This window comes from Camponotus vicinus, unplaced genomic scaffold (genome assembly GCF_025532165.1).
Source record: "Camponotus vicinus isolate PSW18456_S1 unplaced genomic scaffold, iyCamVici1.0 SCAF_10, whole genome shotgun sequence".
Classification (NCBI taxonomy): domain Eukaryota; kingdom Metazoa; phylum Arthropoda; class Insecta; order Hymenoptera; family Formicidae; genus Camponotus; species Camponotus vicinus.
The window spans coordinates 11,990,132-11,999,117 of record NW_028141946.1 but is presented as its reverse complement, the minus strand read 5'-3'; the positions used below and the strand labels follow the sequence as shown (position 1 = coordinate 11,999,117).

At 26.1% G+C, this 8,986-nt stretch overlaps 2 protein-coding genes across 2 annotated transcripts; one reads left to right on the top strand and one right to left on the bottom strand.

The window, feature by feature from the left end:
• The first annotated feature begins 2,047 nt into the window (after nucleotides 1–2,047).
• LOC145960465 (SNAPIN protein homolog) lies at nucleotides 2,048–5,669 on the top strand. The gene is made up of 3 exons (XM_083079967.1): nucleotides 2,048–2,278; nucleotides 2,358–2,587; nucleotides 2,960–5,669. Exons 2-3 carry the CDS (start codon nucleotides 2,436–2,438, stop codon nucleotides 3,000–3,002), a joined length of 195 nt encoding a protein of 64 aa, XP_082936093.1. The 5' UTR covers nucleotides 2,048–2,278; nucleotides 2,358–2,435; the 3' UTR covers nucleotides 3,003–5,669.
• Nucleotides 4,271–7,740, bottom strand: LOC145960464 (uncharacterized). Its single transcript, XM_083079966.1, has 5 exons — nucleotides 7,277–7,740; nucleotides 6,428–6,478; nucleotides 5,624–5,659; nucleotides 5,068–5,354; nucleotides 4,271–4,672 (listed from the first exon to the last, which is right to left on the bottom strand). Exons 1-5 carry the CDS (start codon nucleotides 7,291–7,293, stop codon nucleotides 4,557–4,559), a joined length of 507 nt encoding a protein of 168 aa, XP_082936092.1. The 5' UTR covers nucleotides 7,294–7,740; the 3' UTR covers nucleotides 4,271–4,556.
• Nucleotides 7,741–8,986: the final 1,246 nt, after the last annotated feature.

The following is an 8,986-nucleotide window of genomic DNA, read 5'->3' as shown; positions in this document are numbered from 1 at the left end:
GATCTTGATCCAATCTGAAGGGTGTCCCTGAACACCCTTTTGCGCACTTGTAAGGAGATAGAGCGCAGTAAATTAAATAAAGAAATCATATACGGTTCAACGATTTCCGCAATAATAATAGAAATATTAATTATTAAAATCGGATGAATGAGAGAAGCGCTCGACCGCTCGAGCTATAGCACGGCCCACCGTGTCAGACATTGCCTGCCGGCGCGCGGCGAGAGGAGCCTTGACGCGATGCAGCGGTAACCACGGGTAGCGGCGCGCTGTCTCTCCCCTCGCCGCGCGCCGGTAGGCAATGTCTGTCACGATGGGCCGTGCTATACCTGACACCCTATATATATATATATGTATATATATATATATATATATATATATATATATATATATACAGGGTGTTATAGCTATCTTAGAACAAAGTAATGCCATAAGATCTCGTTAAACTGAACTAAAAAACCCAGGTAGCAGAGTGACGTCAAATGACATCTTAATAACGTTTTAATGACGTCATTGTACGTCATTAAGACGTCTGAAGACGTCATCTTGCTACCTGGGAATCCTTACTACTTTGCAAGAAACCACGTAAAGTTTTGAGATATTAATTAAAAAAGATCGGCCAAATCGCGTGACTAGAAGCGCGCGGCGGCAAAGGCGGTCTCACTGTAATAAAATGGCGGCGCGCGGCGAAGCGATGATTGGAGAGGGGAGAAGCGATAAGTGTGCAGGTGCGCGGCGAAGCGGTGAGTGGGAAGGGAGGGGTGGACGGACTTGTCGAGACATAATGGCGGCGCGCGCTTCTAGTTACGCGCATAGGCCGATCTTTTTTAATTAATATCTTGAAACTTTAGTGGTTTCTTGCAAAGTAGTAAGGATTTTTAGTTCAGTTCAACAAGATCTACTTATGGCATTACTTTGTTCTAAGATAGCCATAACACCCTGTATATACATACATATATATATACAGGGTGGCCCATTTTAAACAATACGGTCAATTTTCTCGTAAACTAAGCGAAATATCGAAAAATGGTTCAGACATTTGTTACATGGTTTCGAAGGGGCTATAAGATGGTGCCATTGGTTTGACCTTGGATAATCATTTGAAGGTCACGTGAAGGTCACCTCAATTTTTTTAAATAGCACCCCCTATTTTTTGTTACATATTCTTGTAACTGACCTCGAGAGTTTTCCAAAACACTATAATAAATTATTTTTCCATGAAGTACTTTTCGAGTTATGAGGCTTAAAATCATTTCTTAATTTTACATAAACCATAAAATATCTTGTAAAATATTCATTTTTCGATTATCTTACCTTAATACTTTTATGTACAAAATAATGAGAGGAATCAATTAGTGTAAAGAAAACACATAGTTGTTTCTAAGAAAAAATATGTAATTTGCAATTAACAATTCCATATGTATTCCATATGTATAATGTGCAATAAGTTTTTAATAATGATAATAAATTTTTAATAAAATTACTTTATTTAATAATAAAATTTATATAATTTATATAATTATAATTACTTTATTTAATAATAAAATTTTTTCATTTATGTATTTTCCTTTTTTTAATTTTTAAAACATAAAATAATATCAAATTAATTCCATGTTTATTTGGCTATATTCTTAAATGGTTAAATTGTTTTCTTGCCACGATTATCACATTACTATAATTTAATAATTATAGTATAATTAATATAGTATAATTACTATATTAGTGGAATAAATGTATTTGTATGCATACATACATACATACACACATTATTTTATTGAAATAAAAGTGGAAAATAGGAGGGAGAGAGAGTGTTTCTTTAATATTTTTGTTATCATTAATTATCAAGAGACACGGTAGTGTCTTTGCTAAGTCCCAGCGTAAGCAAAAAATGCACTCCGTGTATTATTACGCGAGTCGGATTGAGAGTATAACTCGATATTTTTATTTCTCATATAACCGCTCAACGGATCGAGTTCTTAGTAGAATTAATCGATAGCTTGGGTTTAAATTAAATAATAAAAGTGTTTTTATTTTTGCGCTATGTGCTCTGTAAACGGAGATATCATGATGCAAAGTCTGAAATGTGAAAATTTCGATTAAGAAACGTCGTCATGGTCGTCATCAACTCCTCTTAACGTAACAAAGAAAATACAGAAATACGTTTCCAACGTCTGCCACAAGAATGCGCTAGCAGTGATTCACGCGACGCAGCATTAGTAGCGCTCTGTGGCGTTAACGGTGCTTATAAATATGTTGTAAAAGGTTAAGTGTGTCACTTCAGGTAATTATATAAAATAATTAATAATATACATATAACATTTATATATTTAGATTAGATTGTATCTATATTATTATTTCAGATTATATATATATATATATATATATATATATATATATATCAAGAGACACGGTAGTGTCTACTTCACTACAGCTATAACATGGACGTGGACACAGCGAGTGACAATACATCTATCGACGACAAGATAGATGACTTTTGCGAAAATCCGACGCGGGATGCATTAACGGAAGGTCTTATGAGTCTCTTGAAACTTACGGTGGATCAACTGGACGAGAGAATTCGCGCCACAAGGTGACGTCAAGTTTTCTGTTTTCAGCGCGCATGCAATAATAGTAACATTTATTTTTCGCGTTTCTTCTTGCAAATTTACGTATATTTATTATTCTTATATTTCTTTCACAGTATGTACTATTTATTGCAAAATATATGTTTATTCATCGAATTGTAACGATAAAAAATTGCGATTTACTTACACAAGCGACATATATATCTTATTGTTACCTATTTTACAAGAATTCTTGAGCATTTTGAAAATCATTTTCAATTTTCATATATAATTATTGGAATGTTATAAAAAATTGTGCTTCTATCATGTACTACAAGTTGCGTACAAAAGTTGCGAAGAGTATTATTTTTTATGCATAACTATTCTCTTTGTTATAGGATATGTCAAATAGAGCTGAAGCAGCGGATTGTTATTACTTAACATTGATTACTTTGCAAGTTTTATAAAAGAAATTTCTTACAATTTTCACCGTAAATTTTATGGAAACTCCAGTAGTTAATTTATCAGATGAAGAACTTAAGACAGTTTATGATCCTTCTGAGGATTCGTATCTTTTAATAGATGATTTGGAAGAAGATTTAGACATTCTGCATGCGATGAAACCTGTGATTTGTTTAGAAATAGGTAGTGGTTCTAGTATAGTCATCACAGCTCTAGCAATGGCATTGAAAAAATATAATGCTCATTTTATTGCAATTGATATAATCATTATAACATAGAATATTGAAATTCAAAATTTCAAAATTAAAAATAATTTATGCTTTGCGAAAGAAAATTAAAAATGAAAAATAGTTTATGCAAAAGCATAGAAAGAAAAAATCATTATAACATAGAATATTGAAATTCAAAATTTCAAAATTAAAAATAATTTATGCTTTGCGAAAGAAAATTAAAAATGAAAAGTAGTTTATGCAAAAGCATAGAAAGAAAAAATCATCATAACATAGAATATTGAAATTCAAAATTTCAAAATTAAAAATAATTTATGCTTTGCGAAAGAAAATTAAAAATGAAAAGTAGTTTATGCAAAAGCATAGAAAGAAAAAATAAATACTCTATGCTATGATGATATTACATACACACACGCACACGCATGTACACATATACAAACATATTTTTATATCATCATAACGTAGAATATTTAAATTTTCAAAATTAAAAATAGCTTATGCTTTGCAAAAGGAAATGAAAAATAAAAAGTAGTTTATGCAAAGCATAGAAAGAAAAAACAAAGACACATTTATAAAAAATATTCTATGTTATGATGATACACACACACACACGCACAAACGCACACGCACAAACTAATCATGGAAGAAGTAATGGAGTCAGTAATTGAATTATCGTCATCGTTACATGTTGAGGCTGAAGCGATTTTAAAAGAAATCATCATAACATAGAATTTTTAAATTTCAAAATTAAAAGTAGCTTATGCTTTGCAAAAGAAAATTAAAAATAAAAAGTAGTTTATGCAAAGCATAGAAAGAAAAAACGAAAAAACACATTTATAAAAAAAAATATTCTATGTATGATGATGTACACACACACACACACATATACACACGCACACACACACACAAACATATTTTTATATCATCATAACATAGAGTATTGAAATTCAAAATTTCAAAATTAAAAATAACTTATGCTTTGCGAAAGAAAATTAAAAATGAAAAGTAGTTTATGCAAAAGCATAGAAAGAAAAAATAAATACTCTATGCTATGATGATATTACATACACACACGCACACGCATGTACACATATACAAACATATTTTTATATCATCATAACGTAGAATATTTAAATTTTTAAAATTAAAAATAGCTTATGCTTTGCAAAAGGAAATGAAAAATAAAAAGTAGTTTGTGCAAAGCATAGAAAGAAAAAACAAAAAGACACATTTATAAAAAATATTCTATGTTATGATGATACACACACACACACACACACGCACACGCATACACATTTAAATATTAATAAAAATTAAAAATATTATTTCTATAACGGGCTGAGGTTCTTGGATTGGAACTTCGGCCTCGGGCTCGTCCTCTCGACCGTCCCGCTCTAGCCCATCGTGCACGCGGTTGTTCTACAATAAAAGAAATATTTTAATGTTATTTTATTTGAATATAATATTTAAAGAAGAACTGCACGGATTAACTATATTGAAAGTTAATAAATCTAATTTTAATATATGTACATTCAGATTCATGAATTTAACATTACGCAAAATACTTTTAGCCTTTTAAAATATAAAAATAATTATTTGTGAATTAAAAATTTCTTTTGTAAAATATAATTTATACGACACAAAAATTCATGAAAATACGAATTTTAATTCTATAGAAGGCTAAAAATACTTTGGGCAATGTTAAATTCATAAATCTGAAAATGTAATAGATTTATTAACTTTTAACATAGCTGATTCATTTAGCTGATTCCTTTATAATTAACGTGCCAATTATATAATTCAAAATTATTTACCTCTTACTTGCCCCGCTGTCGTTATCGGTGACGACGGCGGCGGTGGCAGCGGTGACGACGCTGACGGCGATGGCAGCGGTGACGACGTTGACCGCGGCAGTGGCGGTGGTAGTGATGCCATCGTTGGTGGCGGCGATTCTTTTTGTGTTTCCATTAATTTTTGTGTTTCCATTAATTTTTGTATTTTTTTTTTAAGTATTATATTTTCTTTTAAAGCCGCTTCAGCCTCAACACGTAAAAAGGACGACAATTCAATTTCTGGCTCCATTTCTTCCATATTGTAGGTTCTGAAAGAATGGAAACATATAAAATATATATTATAAAATATGTTTAGAAATGATAGTAGAAATGATAGATAATAAATGATTAATCTTCATTTTAATCTTTTATTGTAATGCATATATGTATTGTGTGTGCAACACAAATATGAATTACAATAAAAAATAAGTAATTACAATAAGTGAATTACAATAAAAATAGTAAAATAAATTTTTATTCCCTTGTTATCTATCATTTCTTACGCATATGTATTAATAATATAATGTGTTACACTTACTTTTTAGGATTTTCTTCATTTTCCTTTTCGTTAGATCTGAAAATAGAAATGTATAAAATATATTGTACAATATAAAATATTTTTGTATTACAATAAAAGATTAAAATAAAAATTAATTCTTTGTCATCTATTTTTATTATATATTTCTATATTTTTATTATATATATGTATTACAATATGTATTACAATAAAGTGTTAAAATAAAAGTTAACCAAGTATTGTGTGTGCAATACATATGCATTATAATAAAAGATTAAGATAATAAAATATTAAAATAGATTATAAAACATTTTTATAATGAAATAATAGATTGTTATCTATCATTTCTATAAAAAATTTTATAATATTTTATTATTTTATATATTTTATTATTTTAATCTTTATTGTAATGCATATGAGTTGCACACACAATACTTGGTTAACCTTTATTTTAATCTTTTATTGTAATACATATATATGTGTTATACGCAGAAGTACATATAGTTACGTATCGCAACAACTAATGGTTAGTTTTAATTTTAATGGTCTATTTTAATCTTTTATTATAATGTATTTGTATTGCGCATGCAACATATAGTAATATATATGTATTATAACAATCATTAGTTATTGCGATGAGTAATTATATGTATTTGTATGTATAATACATATATGAATTATAAGACATTTAAATAAAAGTTAAACAGTATCATGCGTGAAACATATATAATAGAAGATTATAATAAAAGATTGAAATAAAATATATAAAATAATAAATTATATTATAAAATATCTTTATAGATATTATTAATAATCATTGCTTACCTTTTGTGAGTTTCATTATCATTAATTGCTGGTTCTTTTTCGTTTCTGGAACTGTAAATGTATAATATAAGTTATAAAATATTTGTATAAAAATGATAGAAAACGTATTGGTTTATCTTTATTTTATTCTTTTATTGTAATACATATGTATTGCATGCACAACATATACATATTACAATAACGAATTAAAATAAAGATAAACTATTTCATTTCTATAAAGATCTTTTATAATATTTTATTATTTTATATATTTTTAATCTTTTATTGTGCATATTTGTTGCGTGCACAATATTTAGTTAACTTTTATTGTAATGCATTTATATTGCTATATGTTGCGTGCACAATACAAATGTATTATAATAAAGGATTAAAATAATCATTAATTATTGCGATGAATAACTATATGTATTTCTGCGTATAACATATATTTTATGTATTATAATAAAGGGTTAAAATAAAGATTAGCCAAGTATTGTGCATGCAATACATATGCATTATAATAAAAGATTAAGATAATAGAATAATAAAATAATAAATTATAAAATATCTTTATAGAAATGATAGATAAGTGATTAATTTTTGTTTTTATCTTTTATTGGAAGTGAAAATATATAATATAAATTATAAAATATTTTTATAAAAATGATAGATAACGTTTTGGTTTATCTTTATTTTAATATTTTCTTATAATATGTATCACGCGTGCAACATATAATGTGTGTATTACGATAAAAGATTAAAATAAAGGTTAACCAATATTATCTATTATTTGTATATTAATAAAATTTATATATATATATATATATATATATATATATATATATATAATGTATTTATATTCATGCTTACCTTTTGCGATTAGCCATTGTAAAAAGTGGAAAATAACTCACTTTTTCTCCGTTCCATTTATATATTCAATGATAAATTAGATAAGCAAAGCAACGATTATTCATTAATGGATTTATAAGTATTAATTGTGAATAATAAATGTAGATTTCTAATGACATATTGATTTGTAATTATCCGTTATTTTTGCAATAAGAATAGCAAAGAAGTTTGAAGGATCTGAATATCTATATAGTAAGCAAAGAGGACCGTCGAATTTTAATGAAATATGACGGGGGTGGTGGCGGGTTCTTTGCTCATTTATTTAAAGATGTTTAACATATAGTACAAAAAAGAGTGATATCCCTAAAAAAATTACCCTTTTAAAAAAAAGGTAAAAAAAGGTGCTAAGTCCGCGTAAAAAACAGTATATGTATTTGCAAAATAGTGTATTATTAACTGTAAAAAACTATTGTAAAAAACCTGTCTCCAAAATAGTGTTATTTTAAAACTGTAAAAAACCTATCTTCAAAATAGGATTATTTTAATCTACAAAATAGTTATTTTAATCTGCACAAAATAGTGTTATTTTAAACCGTAAAAAATTGTTCTACAAATTATTTTAATTTTGTGTAAAATTGTATATCCTACAAAAATAATGATATCAAAAAAATTGCGCTAAGTGAAAATAAAAACTTATAAAAATATTTTAACCAAAAGAAGTTATATAAAATGTTGTTTTAATTTTCTACATTATATCCTAGAAAAATGATGATATCCAAAAATTACGCTAATTGAAAATAAAAACTTAAAATATTTTAACTAAAAAAAATTGTACAAAATAATTGTTTTAATTTCCTACAAATAATATTAAAAAGTTGCGCCAACTGAATAAAAATTTTCACTATAAAATATACATTTCTTTTTTATTTCCAATATTAAAAGAAAAATGATATTAAATGAATTGTAATATATCTATTATAAAAAATCGTTGAAAATATGAACAATCATATACATTGCAATAATCATATGCATATATCCTGAAAAGTTTAATTGAAAAAAAAAAAAGGAAATGATAATACAAAATACAAAATTAAAAATTATTAAAAAAATTAAAAATTAGAAATTAATAAAAAAAAAATAAAAATTTATATAAAAATTAAAAATTAATACATATAAAAAAATTTTAGTTAAAAAACTTAGCGCTGCTACGTTGAATAATGTGCTAATGAAATTAGCAGCGCTAAGTTTTTTAACTAAAATTTTTTTATATGTATTAATTTTTAATTTTTATATAAATTTTTATTTTTTTTTTATTAATTTCTAATTTTTAATTTTTTTAATAATTTTTAATTTTGTATTTTGTATTATCATTTCCTTTTTTTTTTTTCAATTAAACTTTTCAGGATATATGCATATGATTATTGCAATGTATATGATTGTTCATATTTTCAACGATTTTTTATAATAGATATATTACAATTCATTTAATATCATTTTTCTTTTAATATTGGAAATAAAAAAGAAATGTATATTTTATAGTGAAAATTTTTATTCAGTTGGCGCAACTTTTTAATATTATTTGTAGGAAATTAAAACAATTATTTTGTACAATTTTTTTTAGTTAAAATATTTTAAGTTTTTATTTTCAATTAGCGTAATTTTTGGATATCATCATTTTTCTAGGATATAATGTAGAAAATTAAAACAACATTTTATATAACTTCTTTTGGT

What these genes read in the sequence shown, in the direction of transcription:
- LOC145960465 (XM_083079967.1), top strand. Translation starts at nt 2,436, where the DNA reads ATGGACGTGGACACAGCGAGTGACAATACATCTATCGACGACAAGATA. An exon ending in GAGAGAATTCGCGCCACAAG is followed by an intron (nt 2,588 to 2,959) that starts GTGACGTCAAGT and finishes TCTTTGTTATAG; the next exon opens with GATATGTCAAATAGAGCTGA.
- LOC145960464 (XM_083079966.1), bottom strand. An exon ending in AATGAAGAAAATCCTAAAAA is followed by an intron (nt 5,355 to 5,623) that starts GTAAGTGTAACA and finishes CCATTCTTTCAG; the next exon opens with AACCTACAATATGGAAGAAA. An exon ending in GACAGCGGGGCAAGTAAGAG is followed by an intron (nt 4,673 to 5,067) that starts GTAAATAATTTT and finishes CTTTTATTGTAG; the next exon opens with AACAACCGCGTGCACGATGG.